General features: G+C 40.1%; 1 protein-coding gene and 1 pseudogene across 1 annotated transcript; both read right to left on the bottom strand.

Moving 5' to 3' along the window:
* Nucleotides 1-142: 142 nt before the first annotated feature.
* On the bottom strand, nt 143-10,009 carry IFIT5 (interferon induced protein with tetratricopeptide repeats 5). Its single transcript, XM_055559837.1, has 2 exons — nt 9,880-10,009; nt 143-3,094 (listed from the first exon to the last, which is right to left on the bottom strand). The coding sequence occupies exons 1-2, from the start codon at nt 9,882-9,884 to the stop codon at nt 1,651-1,653; spliced, it is 1,449 nt and encodes a 482-aa protein (XP_055415812.1). The 5' UTR covers nt 9,885-10,009; the 3' UTR covers nt 143-1,650.
* Nucleotides 10,010-13,774: 3,765 nt separating this feature from the next.
* LOC129636445 (eukaryotic translation initiation factor 4E-like) lies at nt 13,775-17,317 on the bottom strand (annotated as a pseudogene).
* Nucleotides 17,318-17,382: the final 65 nt, after the last annotated feature.

Here is a 17,382-nt window from a genome sequence, read left to right as displayed (position 1 = left end):
CAAATACTTCTACTGATAGGTTAGGACTTCAGTCCTAAATTACTGAAATACATAAAATCATGCCTTGCCTATTCTTCCTTCTTGAATAAACAAAACAGCAAAATAACAACAGCAGGGACATAAATAAAACAAACATTAAAAATTTTAATTTATGAGATACACTGAAGTATTTAGGTATGTTTGAATATGCATAGAAAAAATATCTGGAAGGATACATATCAGATTATTAACAGTTTACCTCGGGCATGTGGAACTGGGTAGGGTGAAGGCAGTGCTCTTATTTTTAAATTCTTACACTTCTGTATTTTGTGAAATTGTACAATGAGAATTTATTAATTTTATAATAATGAAAACCATAATAGAAATTTAAAAAATAAACATAGTAAGAAAAAGTGAAAAACACACACATATATACAATAGTTTTAAGAGCTTCATTGGAGGTACAGAGAATTAAATCATATGGCACATTTCCCCACTAATACTGTGGTGGTAAATATAACTGCATACTTTTAGCAACATCTCAATTTTAAAAGTCCTCTGGGATAAGAGCCCTTAAGCAGTGACCCTTCAAGGTGAATATTAAAACTGAAAACAGGGTTTAACTGTTTCTAGAGGATCTACAGGAAAACATGTCAATCTGAAAACTTCAGACAAAAGGAAAAGCTTCACAGAAGTAACTCTGGAATACTAAAACAGCTAACCAAAGGCCAGAAATGACCCAGTTCAGACCCAAAACTAAATTACTGAAATCTTGGTAATCTAGGAAACAGGTTAGGGATATCTATTTTACCCATTTGTTTATTATTTCTCCCAAATTTTCAATTGGTCTGCTTTTTAACCTCAATGATTTTACCCTAAAAATACTGCAATTTTAATGGGAAGGAATTAAATTAATTCCATCTAATTAGCTTTAGGTTTATTCTTCCAGTTAAAACAACTAGAAAAAACTGAGACTGATGATTTTCCCATCCTTGTTTTTTTTTCTCATCACTATTTCTAGCTACTTGATGAACATTCTGGGAGTTAATACTTTGGATTTCTCATGAGTCCCTGAAGTTCTGTATTTGGGAAGATCTTTTCTCTCATGTTCTGATTTTTCCTCCTTTTATTGAAGTCATCAGGGATGACAAACTTATTATTATAAACTTTTTTCTTCCAACAAAGAGGATTCTTTAGATAACTATCAGGCTTCCTCATCAAAGTCAGAACATCTGTAACTTGGAAGTTTCCATCTTTGCAAGCTACAAGTTAAGTGCTTAACTGATATAATTTTGCACTCCTGAAAGAGTGCTCATGACTTAGGCGTCAAAAGCTTGTGTAGGATTAAACTTAGGCATAAATAATATGGAAAATTTGACAAAACTTAATCAGAAATTATAAATAGCACAGATAAAGGATATAAAGTCATAATGACCATATGATTTTTAAAAGCTACAACAGCTGAAATTTTGCTGTTTCTCAATGGAATTTTTTAAAAAAACAACAAAAGATTCATCATAATGTATATAAAGTATTTAGCATGATGCCAGGTACACAGTAACCATTCAATAAAAGTTAGGTCTAAACGAACAATGGATTAAAGCAATAAACAAAAATATAAGAACCCAAAAAGGAGAGAAAAGCTTAGAACTAATTTCCTAGAGCACGTACTTAAATGGAAAGTCGAAGCTCACAGAGAGCAGTAAGAAATTCTGCATTTTCTGGATCTATCTTTTGCGCCCTTTCATAGTACTCAGCTGCTTGCCTCTTTTCTCCCTCTAGCTTGTAAACAAACCCTAGGGCACTTAAACTCTGCACATCTGAAGCATTGTGCCCAAGTCTCTTAGTAGCCAATTTCTTTAGAGCACTTGTCAGTTTAGGACGCAGAGATGACCTGTCTTTGACCTTTAAGGCTTCTAAATAATGGTGGATGGCAGTATTTTCTGATTTTCGGTGAAATTCCTGAAAGCGGCCATAGTGGTAGTGGATCTGATGTTTGTGATCATCAGTTATGTTCTCCAGACGAAGAGCTTTCTGAAAAATGTCTTCAGCATTGCTATACTGGCCTCCCTCAGCATACATGTTGGCCAGGTCCGTGTAGGCAAATGCAAACATAGAGTCTCGCTCCACGGCTGCTTTGAAATGAGATATAGCCGAGTTAATCAGCTCATCAACTTTCAGTTTATCCTTTCCTTTAGGTCTGTTGCGAGTGGCCTTCTTGATTTGGATCATTTGTGCCCTATAGCAAAGTCCCATTTGGTGATGCAAGAAAGAAGAGGTTGGTGTCACCTCCAAGGCCTTTTTCAAAAGTTCTAGAGCTTTGTCCCAGGAATTTTTTCTCCTATAGAATTTGGCTGCATAACGAAGGACATAAGGTTGGGCTGATATCTGGTCCAGGATTTCTTCAATATACTTTTCCCCCTCAGCTTCTGCATGCACATCTTGAAGCTTCAGTGCGAGAAAAACCTTAATGTAGGAATTATCTGGGTTCAGGGTGACAGCTTTCCTCAGGGGGCCCAGAGAAAAGCTTTTTATAGACCCTTCTCTGTCAGAATCATCCAGCCGATACACTGTGATGGCATAGCCAATGTTAAATTCTGGATTGTCTGGTTCTGCTTCCAGAGCCTTCTCAAAAGCGGCTTTAGCCTTTTGGTAATATTTTCCTCCAAATTTCAAGAGTGCCCATCCTTTCTCACAGTCAATCTCTGGACGCTCCAACTTGTAGTTAGAAGGACTAGACAATTTCTTGCAGACGTCCCCTATCTTGTCTATATACTTCTGGGCTTCTTTAAGCTGACCCATGTAATAGTAAACCCACGCATAGTTTCCCCAAGTGACCAGGCTTCGTACTTCTTCTTTGTCCGAGTGCTCTCGCTGTATGATTTCTTCTGCTTGTTTCAAGCACTTTAGCGCATCTTCATTTTGGCCCTTGAGGTGTTTCACATACGCCAATAGGTTATAAAGAGTGAGTCTGGATTTTGTGGTAAGAAATTCAAGCTGTTGCCCAATAGTATCTTCTACATCAAACAGATCGATGTCTTCCTTAAGTAAATTCCATGTGAAGTGGCATTCTAACTCCAAAAGAATGGTCTTCAAGCAGTCCTTAGGAATTTCACTGTTAAAGATAAAAACACTTTTTAATTTCTGAAGAAATAAAGAAAATAATAAATTTTTAAATCTTAAATACAGTTCTTTGCTTAACAACCTATTTTATCTACTTGATTTTACAGTTAAAGCCCTAGGCTTCTGTAGTTTATACTAGTTTCCTCTGTATATAGTTATATTCTAGAAGTATTCCATTAAATTCACATTATTTATTGCAAAACCAATTCTAGAGAGAATAGCGTTTTCTATCTTACAAGGTATCTATTTCCTTTAGGCAGTCACTAACCCACAAGGAACACCTCTTTTTAGGGAGGGGAATTTAAATTATTTTATTTACTAGCTTTGAAAATTAAGAATAATAGATATATACACAATAAATAAAAATTTATTTCTGTATTATGAATAGTGAAGGAAAAGAGGAGAAAGTGAAAAATAAGAAAAAGAAAAAACTGAAGGAGAGAGAGAAGCCACATGAATACATAATTTTTGCAGAGAAAGAAAGGGAACTCCACACAGAAAAAAAGCAGTCAGATAGGAACAGGTACACCAAGAGATGGGAGGAAGCATACGTTTGAGAAATAACAAAGATTTAGAGAAAATGGGGAAAAGGCAAAAGGAGGCTTAGTAGGTTTTAATGTTAAGTGCCACATCCTTCTGACCTTTAGGGTTGTGGGCAACAATAAAGACTGTCGCCTATTACTGCCCTTAATGTTCACGTCACAAATATTTGTTAAACTCCCTTTGTGAAGCATAGTGTAATTTCTTCAGGGCCTAGTTTCATCTGTGAAACCAGGAAGATGAAGAGGAAGGGGTTAGGAAATATTTACTCATTACTGATAGGCTTCTTTGTGCAAGATCTTCTGAATAACCCTGGAGGTGTAACTGTGAATAAGACACAGGCCTACTTATACAGAGCTTGTAAGTACACAGCCAATTACAAATCAGCATTCCAATACAGTGCCATGGAAGTGACTCGGGAAGGGCACACAGTCCAGTGTTGTAGACATCTGTGGCTTTCATTTGGCGGAGCAACATCCCCTCGTCTCAATCCGTGTGATTTGAGACAGGCTACCTACACTTCCTCCAGCGTGTGAAGGCACACAATATTCCAGCCATTCCCTGGCCTCAGTGATTTATTCAATTAAAACATAATTTTGCTGAAATGGGGCTTTGCTGGAACTCTCCCTCTTCCAAAAATTTTAAGCTGGTAGAATACAAGCTGGAGTTGCTGGTGGCCATCTTTCCAAACCCTTGGGGACAGCCTGCCTAAGAGAGACTCAAACACAGAGGAAAGCAGAGCCTGGGAATAAAGACAGATTGCTTGTGATGCTGACTAAATTCCTGAAACCAGGTATTGCCTGGATCACCCTGTCAATCCCTGTACTTCGACCTTTTTAAGGAAATAATCTCTCTTTTCTTAAGCCAGTATGAACTGGATTTCTCCTGTCTGAAGCTGACAAATTCCTGATTAATATACCTAATTTTGTTTGTTTTGCTTATGGTAGTGCTAAGGCAGTCAGGAAAGACTTTCTAAATCTAGTTCTGGGCATAATTAAGGGTCACAAGAAATTTACAAACAAAGCTGCTTAAGGCTTCTCTCGAAGAAGGAAATGTTCTAATTATTGGATGAACAGTGTGTGTGTGTATTTATTTCCCTTTCTGCTGCACACAGGACCCTTTCCTTTACATGTATGTATGCATATTTGTATAAATGTTTATGAGAACTATAGTAATATTTCTATCAAGAAACATTTATTGATCACCTCATGTCATACATGTCAGGCAATATGCTAGTTGTAGTTGATATAGTAATGAGCAAGATAGAAAAAGGCCTTTTCTTCATGGTAATTCCATTATAGGAGAGGAAGGAACAATAGGGGTTGACAGAAAATAAACATGTCAACAAATCAATGGACAACGTAATTCCAGATATTAATAAGTGTTAAGAAAAAAATCAGAGTAATGGGATTATGTGGTGGTGTACTTTAATACACTTTTTATTCTCTCACTCTGTGAACTCTCCCTAGGAGAGTACTGTGCTTAGTTGCTCAGAGGTGTCCACCTCTTTGCGACCCTATGGACTTGTAGCCTGCCAGGCTCCTCTCTCATGGGGATTCTCCAGCTAAGAATACTGGAGTGGGCTGCCATGCCCTCCTCCAAGGGATCTTCTCAACCCAGGGATCGAACTCAGGTCTCCTGCACTACAGGCGGATTCCTTACCATCTGAGCCACCAGGGAAGCCCTAGGAGATATTAATAATTACTTATTCTCATAATTCTGGTCTTGGCTCAAATCTCAGCTCTTCAAAGAAGTTGACTCCTGACCACCGTAGGTTAAACTGCATCTCCACCTTGCCTGCCATCCTAAAGTCTAATCTATCACCTTTTCCTATTCTTCATGGCACTTTTATCAATATTTTCTGGGAGCTGGGGAGGAAGGGGAGTGGGCTTTGAATCAAATGAGATTGAGGCTTTAAAATGAATTGGGCTGAGTTTCAGGAACTGGAAAGAGGCTGCCCTAATAGCTAAAAGTGGCTGAAGAGTTAGAGAACTGGATTAATTAACAGAATTAGTAGTAGTGATCAGAAAAATAAAATCACTTCATATGTATAACCTAATAGTATACTTCATGAAATGTTTCCCAATTTTTATAAATACTAAATTTAAACATTAATAGCTTACTTAATAATATATTTAGATATTTAGTAGACATGTTCACTTATATTATTTTTATAATTTTTTTTCTTATTTATTCTCTTTCATCATCTGTGTATACATATAAACACATATATACAGGTCCCACATTTTAGCGATTGTAGGTTCTAGACCAGAGCTTTCCAACAGAACTTCCTGCCAAGATGGAAATGTTCTTACCTATGCTGTACAGTACGGTAGCCACTAGCCACACATGAGCACTGATGACTTGAAATGGTGGCTAGTACAACTCTGAACTGAATTTTATATTTTATTTACTTTTAGTTAATTTAAATATTACATGACTAGTGGTTACTGTATGTGACAGGACAGTTGAAGAGACTGGGCCTATAGAGCTTAATGTATAAGAAAACCTTAAGCTCAATAGGTTAGACCTCTCTTTTGAAATTTTCCCCATTTTATTCAAGGTGAAAAGCTAAATTAAATGGCAAACAGGGATATACTTGAGAAGAAAACTTTATGCATATGACCTAGGCTCACTACAGATCCAACTCAATAGTACAAATGTTACACATGTAACATATACCTCCAGAATCAGAAGAAAGCTAAAAAAAAAAAAGCCAGAAAAAACCCAAAACATCCCCCCAAACCATTCACTTGCCACAGTACCCAAGCCAGGCAGAGTGCCAAGCAATTTACACAAATTATATTTACTTTTATAACATCTTATTATTTTTACAATTTTATGGATGAGGACTGGGAAATAGAGTTTAAATTACATATCCAAGGTTATATACTATAAAGTGGCCAAGCACAGATTCAAGGTTACTTCTGACTAATTCAAACAAAAGCTTATGCCTTTTAACCATAATGCTATACAACATCTTTCATATAAAAATTGGAGTTCTTTTTAAAGAATGATTTGCTTTAAAATACAGGCTATGTCTAATGTATGTAAAATTCACTTTGCCTGGGAAGGACTTAAAAGAAAAACAGAGATTTTAGAGCAGCTTAAAGAGCGGGTAGAGGTTGTATAACTGCTCATTGAGAAAGACATGCCAGACAGTTATAAGTCTCGGGATAAGAAAACAATGGTTTCAAATATAAGCCCTCAATCTGAAGTCACAGCATTCTACATTGTTGGAATTATTTTGAGATGGAGCTCACTAGGACATGCTGTGGAGTGACAGAGAGGATTGATTATTTCAAATAATAAAGGATCTGAGTAGAAATGTGTAAAAACTGATCTGAAGAAAGATTAAAAATCTTAGTTATATTATCATTATTAATGTAAGAAAATTAAAACATCTTTTTTTCCCATAAACCAGTTAAAGATATAGTATATGCTGATGATCTCCCAATGTATGTCCTCTATCTCTGCTTCCTCCTGAATTCCAGACTTCTAGTTTTTAGTTTACATTTTCAATTAGAAGTTCAGTTGGGATCTCAAGTAAATATACTCATTACAGAAATCTGGGTTCCTTGAGTCTGTTCATACCTTAGTTTTCCCCACCTTTTTTTGGCACCTCTTAGTCCCACAGGCCAAATAACTTAGAAGTAATCTCGTGATTCCTCTTCTCTAAACCCCTCATCTAATCCAATGGGAAATTCTGTTAATTCTACCACCCAGATATATCAAATCCATTCACTTTTTCCCCCCTTTTCCACTGCAATTTTGCTAGTCTAAAAGACTATTACCTTTCCTTTGAGCTGGGGTAAAAATCTGGTCTCCCTGTTTTTACTCTTGGTCCCCATATAATATTAGTAAACTTCTGAAAATGTAAACCAGGTTATGTCAGTCTTTCAGTTTAAAATCTCCCAATAGCTTCGAAACACCCTTAATCTAGCCTTTGCCACATCTTACAAGTCCCTAAAGATGCTAGATCTGTGTACCCACCCACCCATCTCTCCTTTCCTCCTCTTTATCATGTTTTAGACATACTGACCTTCTCCTATCTTGAACATATCAAGTTCAAAGACTTTTACACTTGTTTTTACTCTACTTGAGAAGCTCTGCTCCCAAATTCTTGTGTGACTAGCTCCTTCTTTAACTTGGCTCAAAAAATTCCCTATCCAAGTGGCCATCTGTGGCAAAGGTATCTAAAACAACCCCCTCCATTCTTGGTCACTCTCTTAGCCCACTACACTATTTTATTTTCCTTATAGCTCTTACCACCTTCTGAATTATGTTATATATTCATTCATTTTTGGTTATTTATGTTGATTATTTACCCACTTATTTTTGGTTGTCTATTTCTCCCATTTAAATGAGAATAGGGACTTTGTTCTGGTTTGATTTTTTTCACCTGTGTGTCCCCAGAATCTATGATTTCAGTATATAAGAGGAGCTCAATAATAAATACTTGCAGAGTGAATGAATGAATGCAGTTATATACTGGTAGCTTCTGGCATTTTCAACCCAGAGGCATGAGCCTAGCATTAAAAAAAAAAAGCACCTGAATTTCAGATGAGGAAATTCCTGCCAGTTCTTTCCATGCTGCTACTGGTTCCAAACTTTCTGCCACTTCAGTCTTCCCTGTCCTATTTGTTTTTCCATCTTGGCATGCTCTCTGGCACTCTGTTTAGATTTTGAAAATAGGTTTTGGACTAAGGTCCTAAGGTCCTGACTGGGAAACATGGTATGACTGTCCCTTGGTAGTTGTTCCTTTCTCTGGTGTAAATGCACCAAAATCATAGGCAAGATATGCCACGCCCTTAACAGCCTGCTCAGATCCACAATATGGGCTTACCAGCCTCTGCCCATCCACAGAGTGAAATGAACATCTGCCTCTGCCCAAGGCGGATGAGGAGGGAGGGCTGCCCAGGGATTGTCATGGTTGTAAGATCTCCAGGGGACATTCAGTCAGCCATGTAAGTGTCTTGCCTACACTCTATGGAATTTACGCACAATTGGGCACTATGACAAATTTTACTTTTTCAACTCTGTCTACTTACTTTTTTAACTTTGTCTCTGGGAAGCTGGCAGAGAGAGGCTATTGTGTCTGAAGAAGCAACATTTATCTTTAGGCAATTTTGTGTGTGTGTGGTGGGGAGTTGTTTTATTGTGTTTGTTTTTTTGCCAGGAAGGAGCAATCTCATTTTCCTTGGTAGACAGTTAGTGCCCAGTGGGGTTCACCTCTCTTCATCCCATCCACCAGGCACTCGCAGGGCACCACCGGCCTTTTCCTCCCTATACCTCCCACTTCCTTCCTTTCTTACAAATGGTAGAAGTAAGGCATTTATTAAACATTTTTAAACCTAACAAAAGTCAACATCTGCGAATATATGCAGATGGGCATTCAGCTGAGCTGGGCATTCAGCAACAACCGCTTCCACAGTCCTAAGAGATGGATGCCATCACTTTTTACAGACAAGAAACAGCCTCACCGAGTTGAAGAAACTTTGCTTTGGGTCACCCAACTAGTAGGTGGTCCGAGTCAGGATTTAGAACAAAAGGCTGTAAGGCCTGCAGGAGCCCACCATCTGAACCTCCTCAGGCCTCAGCTTCGTAAATGCAGGCCGTTCACCATCCCCGTGCAGGATAGGGGACCAGATGAAAAGGAGTCAGCCAAGGACCCCCACCACAGGCCAGTCTCGGAAACGGAGAAAGAAAGCCCCACAAAACGGGGGATGGGGTGGAGCCGGAACAATCTGTCCACGGTACAAAGGAGGCGGAGAAGTCAGACCCAAGAATCAAAAAGGCAAAATGGCAGAAGCGGACGCGTGTAACGCGGGGACCACGGCCTGCGGGGACCTGCACTGCAGAAGCTCCCGCACCGGCCCGGGGGCGGCGGCGACAGGAGCCGCAGGGAAGTGACAAGTCCCCGGGGCGCGTCGCCCCTGCACCCCCCCCCCCGCCCTCCGCCCCCCGACTCGGCGCGAGAGTCCGATCGCGGATGCCTGGGACTTGCCGGAAGGGTCCACTCGGCCACCCTCCCCGGCAGGCCCACCTTCAGCCGCCCCGGACCCGGACCGGGCTCCCAGGAGGGGAGCGCCCCCAACGCCGACGCCCGGCGGCCGGGCTCTGGGGCTCGGCCTTTTCAAGGGCCGCGGCGCTGCCCTGCAAACGGAACACGAGAGAAAGGCGTGTAAAACAAAGGCCACAGGGAGTTGGGGAGGAGAGGCGGGGAGAAGCCCTTACCTCATGGTGGCTGGGCTCTGCTGCAGTTCCGGGAGGTGCAGGTCCCTTCGGGCTTTCTCCTCAGCCCTCCGCTCCTTTGCGGCTGAGCGGCGGCGCGCGTGCGTGTGCGTGGGCGCGCGGGCGAGCGGGCGACGTGACCGCAGCGCTGGGTCCGCGCGCGAGGGCGGCCGTCTTTGTTAAAGGGCGGACAGGAGCGGGAAAGGGAAACTAGAAAGTGAATCTGATCCCCGACTAGGCGGAGTCCAGCTCCGGGAAACAGAAACTTCTGGAAGAGCTGAGTGGGGGCGCCCCCCGGCCGGGCTGAGGAACCGCTGTGAGAGGTTTGCGCAGCACGGGGACGTTCCGGGTGGAATTTGCAGCTGGGCCTTGAGACTTTGGTCTTGGCTGCTCAGCTGCCTTTTTGAGTCTACGTGCCTTAGCTTTTTGCGGGTGGTTGTTATTTGTTGGATTTTTTTTTTCCTTAGCTAAGATGACTGGAGATATTTCAGCGTTATTTTTGTTGGGCGGCACCGATGCTCTTTATAGCTTTGTGCATCCTAGGCTAAAACTCAAGTCTTGAGTTAACAAACACAAGGGCAGTGCCGTGCACTTGTGCCGTGATTGTCACTGGGTAAACCTAGAGAAATTTGGGGGCAAAACGTGTATATATTCAAAATTTTGGTAGCTATTCCAGGTTGGCTTTGCAAAGAGGTTTTTACACCCCACCCACAATTCTATGAAAATTCCCTTCCCTTCCATGCCCTTGACAACTGAGCTTCCTATAATAAGGTCCTATAATAATATAATAATAATCCTATAATAAGGTCCCATCTTTATGATTGAGTTGGTTTCCCCTGGTAGCTTAGATGGTAAAGAATCTGCCTTCAATACAGGAGACCTGGATTCGATTCCTGAGTAGGGAGGATCCCCAGGCGACGGGAATGGCAACTCACTGCAGTATTCTTGCCTGGAGAATCCCCATGGACAGAGGAGCTTGGCGGGCTGTAGTCCATGGGATCACAAAGAGTCGGCCATGACTGAGCGACTAACACACACACACACACACACAAAGATGGGGTGGTTTGGAACCTAAGCAGAAAATATCGAATTCCCGTACACTTTGCCCCCTTCAAATTCACTCATTCGTTCTTTCAACACGTTGTTTGTTTGTTTTTTTTTTCTTAATATTTATTTGGCTGCACTGGGTCTTGGTTGCAGCATTCAGGATCTTCAGTTGCAGGATGCAAACTCGCAGTTGCGGCATGTGGGATTGAGTTTCCGGACCAAGGATCGAACCCGGATCCTCTGCATTAGGAGTGCGGAGTCTTAGCCACCAGGGAAGTCCCCTCAACACATTTTATTAAACAACTGCTAAGAGCTAGACATTGTTCAAGGCCCAGTCAGTATAGCATGGAATAAAACAGACAAGGGACAAGCCCTCCTCCTTCCTCCCTCCTCCCCCGACACACTGTCTTCTGCATTTTGTTCCTGATTATGCACAGGGTGGAGATAATTCTCAAACTTTGAGAAAAAGTGTTCATCATCACAAAGTTTAAAAGGCACAAGTTTATCACTTTTATGCCTTGGCAAAATGCCATGCTGGGCACTTTGTTTTTCAAATGAATGGACAACAATGTACAGATTTTGCTATGTGTCTGTTAGTTTAAATAATGCTGACTTTGGCTTTGCAAGAAAAGGGGGCTTATGCCTAACGCCAGTTGTTGCTCCCTCAGAGTTAAGTTAAGTGTGACTAACTAACAGTGTAGGTCCAGAACGGTAGGTAGTTGTGCATTTGTGATTTTGTTACACTTGTTTGTTTAGAGTTAATTTCTAGTGTGAGAGGTGAAGGTAAAGAACAAATATAATATTTTATGTCCGATTGTGCTATGGAGAAAAAGCAGAGAGAAGGTTGGTGTTATGCTGTTACAAATATATTGGGGAGGAAAGGTTTGAGGTGGGGGAAGAAGTGAGCACTGTGGATATGGGGTCAGGGAAGAGCCTTCCAGACTGGGGGAACAGGAACTGCAATGGCCTAGAGATGGACACATACTTGGCATGCACAGATGGTGTGGTTGGAGTGGAGAGGGCAGGGAAGAAGTCCTAAGAAATGAGGTTGGGGAGGTAATGTGGATGTGGTGGGTCTATAGGCTATGGTAGCCTTTAAGTGGGAAACCACATTTTAGAAAAAGTACTGCATGACTTATTTGTAGGTACAAAGATATGCCCAGAATTTCCTCCTTCCTGAAGATTTAGAATATTTAATAGAGCTCTGTTGGAAAATATTTCCAGTGTGTTGATTGTGTTTTTTCCTTCCTTGTTCCTACTTCTTTCCTTTCTTTTAGCTGTAGGGCCAAGAGATAGTCTTTGGTTATCAAGGTTTGAATGAACAGCCACTAAACAGTAAATGATAAAAATCAGAAGGGGAAAAAAATGCTGATTATCAGCTTATATTGTTTAGGATTTCAGATTCAGAAAGACTAAAACGATCTGTAAAAAGTTTAAAGGAATATGCATTATCAGAATTGAGAAGAAGCAAAGACCCAGCTGTTGAGTACGTGTTGAACATGCTGAATTTATTAGATGGAATTTGAATATCAGTATTTTTTTCATAATTTGTCAGATTGGGTGAATTCTTGGGAAAATTAGCAGTGTATTGTCTTCTGAATTTATTCTTATCAACCTGTAAAACACAGCAACTGGAGAAAAAGAGAAGTAGAACATGAAAAATGGCAACTAATAGAAAATCTGCTTGGGAAACTGAAAACTTAGTAACTCTTCCAAGGTACAGATCTAAGCCGGAGTTTCTCAACCTTGGTGCTATTGACATTTGGGTTGTGGGAAGCCGTGCAATGGATTTTAGGATGTTTAAGCAGCAATCTTGCATCTATCCACTAGATGTCAGTAGCACCCTGCAGTTATGACAAACGAAATTAACTCCAAAGATTGCCAAACCCAACTTTTTTTTTTTTTGCCTTCGGGGCAAAATCCTTCTCTCTTCCCCACAATTGAGAATCATATAACACCCTCATGTATATACCTAATTTATTTGAATTAGTCTTCACAGCCCAGGCTGCAAGAGATAGAAGATGGACTTTAGGTCGGAGAGGAAAAGTTGAAATCAGATCACAGAAAGTCAGGGGTGGTACTGGAGTTCAGGAGGTGGCCCAGGTGAAAGAGTTGATATCCAGGACAATGACATAGAAGGCTTACTCCCTTAAGCACTAGCTCCAAAGTAGAGGTGGCTGGGTCTGACTGGGGACAAGGTCCAGAGCTATGGACACCGACTGAAGGTGGGAAGTTCAAGCTGGGGCATGCTGTAGGGTGGAGGCTCTTAGTCCCTATGCAGTTCCAGTTCTAGCAGCCTCAGGAGAATGGAGACATTGGTGGCCAGGATGGTCCCCAAGTAGGTGGATCCTGTGGTGGTGTGTAGACAGTGGTTATCAAAGACCTAGGCTGGGGCACTTATAATAGTAGTGAATGACCTGAGCTAAGGTTTGGCCTGATTTAGGGTACATGAGAGACATTCCCTGGCACTCGGGGAATTCTCAATAAGGACAGTGAATAACTGAGGTTCTGCCAGTCATTTACATGGGAGTAACAAGCTCCTGAGATTCAGCTGTCAATTTAAAAACTTCTTGGTAATGCCTGGAGATACTCATTTGTAAATTCGGCAGTAGTATTTTCAATACCAGAAAGCATCTCTTTTCCTGGATTCACTGCTTGTTTTCCTCTGCAGACGTCCAGGCTGTCCCACATTTTAGTTTTACTGAACTCCCCGAAGAGCAGAGATGTCTTCCAGAGTTGGGAAAGATGGGTGGGAAAGATGGGTGAGAAAGATGGTGGTTAGGTTATTAAACACAATAAGTAAATGTGATCTTTGAAGCTTGTCAAACACATCACACAAACACATTGCATAATCCAGAGATTTATTTTGCCTTAATGAGCTCTGCTTTCTGGGTACAGATGATGTATAACAATATTGGAGAAGAGTTAGCCATTCAAGAATTGACACTTATCCAATAACTATTTGATTTTCATATTTCTGACCTGGGGGAGTTGGCAGTGGTTAGACTTATTTTAGTACCTTACAGCCTCTTTGCTCAAACACAAGCGCTTTAAGTCATGTTTTTGTTAATCTAATAAACCTTTTGTTTTAGTGATATGGAAATTGTGAAGATTGCTTCTGTGTAACTCTCATGCCTGCTCCTGATACAAACCTTACTCACTTCAGTTCCTATAGAATTTCAGTAGAAATCCAAAGCCTTGTCCAGTAGTTCTGTGAATTCCTTGGGGACTTGTCTTTTCTGTGGATTTAGGATTCCCACCAGGAAACACAGGCAGCCTCCAGAATGTGGGAAAGGTACTAAAAGAATTGTCTCCTAGGGCCTCCAGAAGGGATTTGGATGTGCCAACACCTTGATTTCAGGCCAGTGAAACCCATTTCAGGCTTCTAGCCTCTAGAACTGTAAGATAATAAATGAGTGTGATTTTAAGCCACCCAGTTCATGGTAATTTATTAGAGAGCCACAATAGGAAATGCATACATCTTCCCCCCAAAGACATACAAGAATGAAAAAACAATGACATTGTTTCCTTAATTTTCCTTTTAAAAATGTTATTTGTAGGGCATTGTCTTTTAACAAAATGTTATAATCAAAGGTGATTACTACAGATGGTCTCTCAGACTCTTTAGCATCCTTTTCCTATTTATTCATCTAACTAAATCAGTGCTAGCAAATGACTGAATCAATAGTGCTTCAAGCAAAATGGCATAAAGCAATAGAAATTGCTTGGAACAATTTGACAATGAATTAAATTTCAAACATCTTCATGTAGAAAACTGACCTTTAATGGACTATGTACTTGTTTTCCTGTCTGTCTCTCTCACTAGATGGTAAGCTGCTTGAGGTTTGGAGGAAAATGTCTGCTTTGTTCACTGAGGGGTAGCAGAATATGCCATCCCCAAATATGCCACCTTGCCATAAGGATTATTTTGAGCTGAAGGCAATTGAAAAGATGCAGATATAAGAAAAGCTCTCTGTTCTCCCCCATCTGCCTGGAAAATTATGTCTCTCCTCTCTCTACCAGGAAGGACAGAAATTAACCACCTGAGACAGCTCTAGTCCCTAAACAGCCCAGAGACACTGACAGAAAGACACATGTAACAAACCTTATAGGCAAACTCTTACTTTCCATTAGTTTCCCCCAGATATTTGCCTTCATACAATTTGCGACTTAGAAATTTGAAGTTCTTTGCCTTTGCCTTATCATTTCTCTAAAAATGTATCATTTGGTTGTTAGGATGCTATATAAGCCCACATTCTGGTCACCCCTTTGAGTTACTCATCACTGGGTACTCATGTATATGCCTGATGCATGTGTTAATAAACTGGTTTTTCTCTTGTTAATCTGTCTTTTGTCAGTTTAATTTAAGGCTGTAGCCAATAAACCTAAGATGGGTAGAGGCGAAAGAACCTTCCCTTCGCTCCTTCACCCTAGTACTTTTGGTATCTAGCACTGAAAGCTATTTATTGATAAAATGAATGAATTTAGCATTTTATTTTATGTAACTCCAGTGTTGTTGTTGTTGTTGTTTTTGCGTTAAATCTACTCAACAAACTATTTTTTTCTTTTTTTCCCTACTCTATAACATTCACAGAGAAATGGTTCTTCTTTCCTCTCTCTCTCGCATGTATGTTCTGATTGACTTTTTTTTTTTTTTAAGACAATTCACTGTACACATTTTATTTACAGTTTTGTACACTGTCTTAATATAAGTGGGATCGCTTTTCTACTTGAGCCAATTTTTAAAGCAAAATAACCTAAGTAATACAAAGTGTTAAAGTACAGCATAAAGATACAAAAACAGACGTACTAATTCTAATTAGGAATGTAATTATGATACTATATTTTTTATAATACACAATTAAGTTTAGGAAATCACACAAACATAGATCAGTGATTTGAATGAAAAGCATAAATTTGTAGCAAAGCATTGTAGTTACAAAAAAAAATTACTAAAGAATGCACAAAACTAATGTTTATTCTACCTGTATGTCATATTCCTAGATTCTTCACCAATGTTACATGAGAAAGAAAAACTAAACCAAAACACATGAAAAACTGAAATCAGAATCACTAATGTTATCAAGTAGGGAAACAAATAAAATCTAGCAGCCATCAGCAAGAGTACAGCACAGATAATGCTGTAAAAAGAAACAAAGAAAATTGCCAGAAAACTATGCATCATACTCTTTCAAACCAGTAAAATACGCTCCTTCTTATAATGGAATGTAAACAAAATCATTCTCTTGTAAGGTATAGAAATGCAAGTTCTTTTTTTTAATATTGTAGATGGGTCAAATGTTTTTGTAATGGTTAATTCTATTAAGCTATTACAAAGTGGGCCAGGAACACATGTATGGATTCTGGGGATGATATGATGTGTACTGTAATACTTTGATTGGGATAAAGGACACTAGCTAAAAAAAAAAGAAAATATGAATACAGAAGTACAAGACAAAGGCTAATGAAACTTCCTTATATCTTAGCAACATTTAGATGGAACTCAAATTTAAATGCAGTGCATTCTGCTTTTGAAGAGGCTTTCCTTCAGCTCCCAAATCTTGATTGCTTGAGGCAGTTGCCTATGAGAATACTCAGAGGGTGTCTTCTTAAACAACAAACATATTTTTAGTGGTGGAGCTGCTTAGTAGCTGTGTCTGCATGGGACTGATAACCAGTTACTATTTTTGGAGGAAGTCCTAACTTTTCCTTGTATACCCTCCCTAAATGTGTAACAGTTTCTCTGTTTTCACATTCAGTAGTCCATATTGCTATTTTATCACCTTTCAGTTCAGTTCAGTCGCTTAGTCGGGCCCACTCTTTGCAACACCATGGACTGCAGCACGCCAGGCCTCCCTGTCCATCACCAACTTGCAGAGTTTACTCAAACTCGTGTCCATGTCTTATCACCTTTAGCTCTAACATTAACAACAGCTGCACATACATCATCACTGTAGTCATTAAAAGATTCTCCAATAAGGCTCAGAAGTGTCTCGAGCCAAAAAACATCGAGGTCACTTCGCCTCTGCTGTTTGTTCAGTGTAATTAGCCATTGTCCTCGTTTGTTTTTCTCATCTTCCCACATAGGCTCAAAACCATCCTTAAAAAGTGAGTAGTCACAGCCAGTCATCGAATTACTGGATAACTGGATATGGTTGTACAGAGCCCAGAAGTCTTCAACAGTGTCAAACTTAGAGATCAATCGAAGGTTTGCTTGCCAAGTTTTGCTTTTATCATTTTTAAAAAACCAGAGTGCCCATCTGTTCTGTAAAGGGTGTTTATTTAATACAGTGTTCTGGGTTAGCAACCTCCTGATTAGATTCTGTCTTCTCTTCTTCTGCAGCCGGGGGATTGGGAATAGGGGTGGTTTCCGGTTCTGCAGTCGCCATCTTAGATGGATCTGATCGCACAATCGCTCCTGAAGGCTGTTTGCCTATTTTCTGAATACAACTAATGTTT

Source organism: Bubalus kerabau, chromosome 22 (genome assembly GCF_029407905.1).
Source record: "Bubalus kerabau isolate K-KA32 ecotype Philippines breed swamp buffalo chromosome 22, PCC_UOA_SB_1v2, whole genome shotgun sequence".
Lineage (NCBI taxonomy): Eukaryota > Metazoa > Chordata > Mammalia > Artiodactyla > Bovidae > Bubalus > Bubalus kerabau.
The sequence above is the reverse complement of the archived record's forward strand: the minus strand, read 5'-3'. Positions and strand labels throughout refer to the sequence as shown.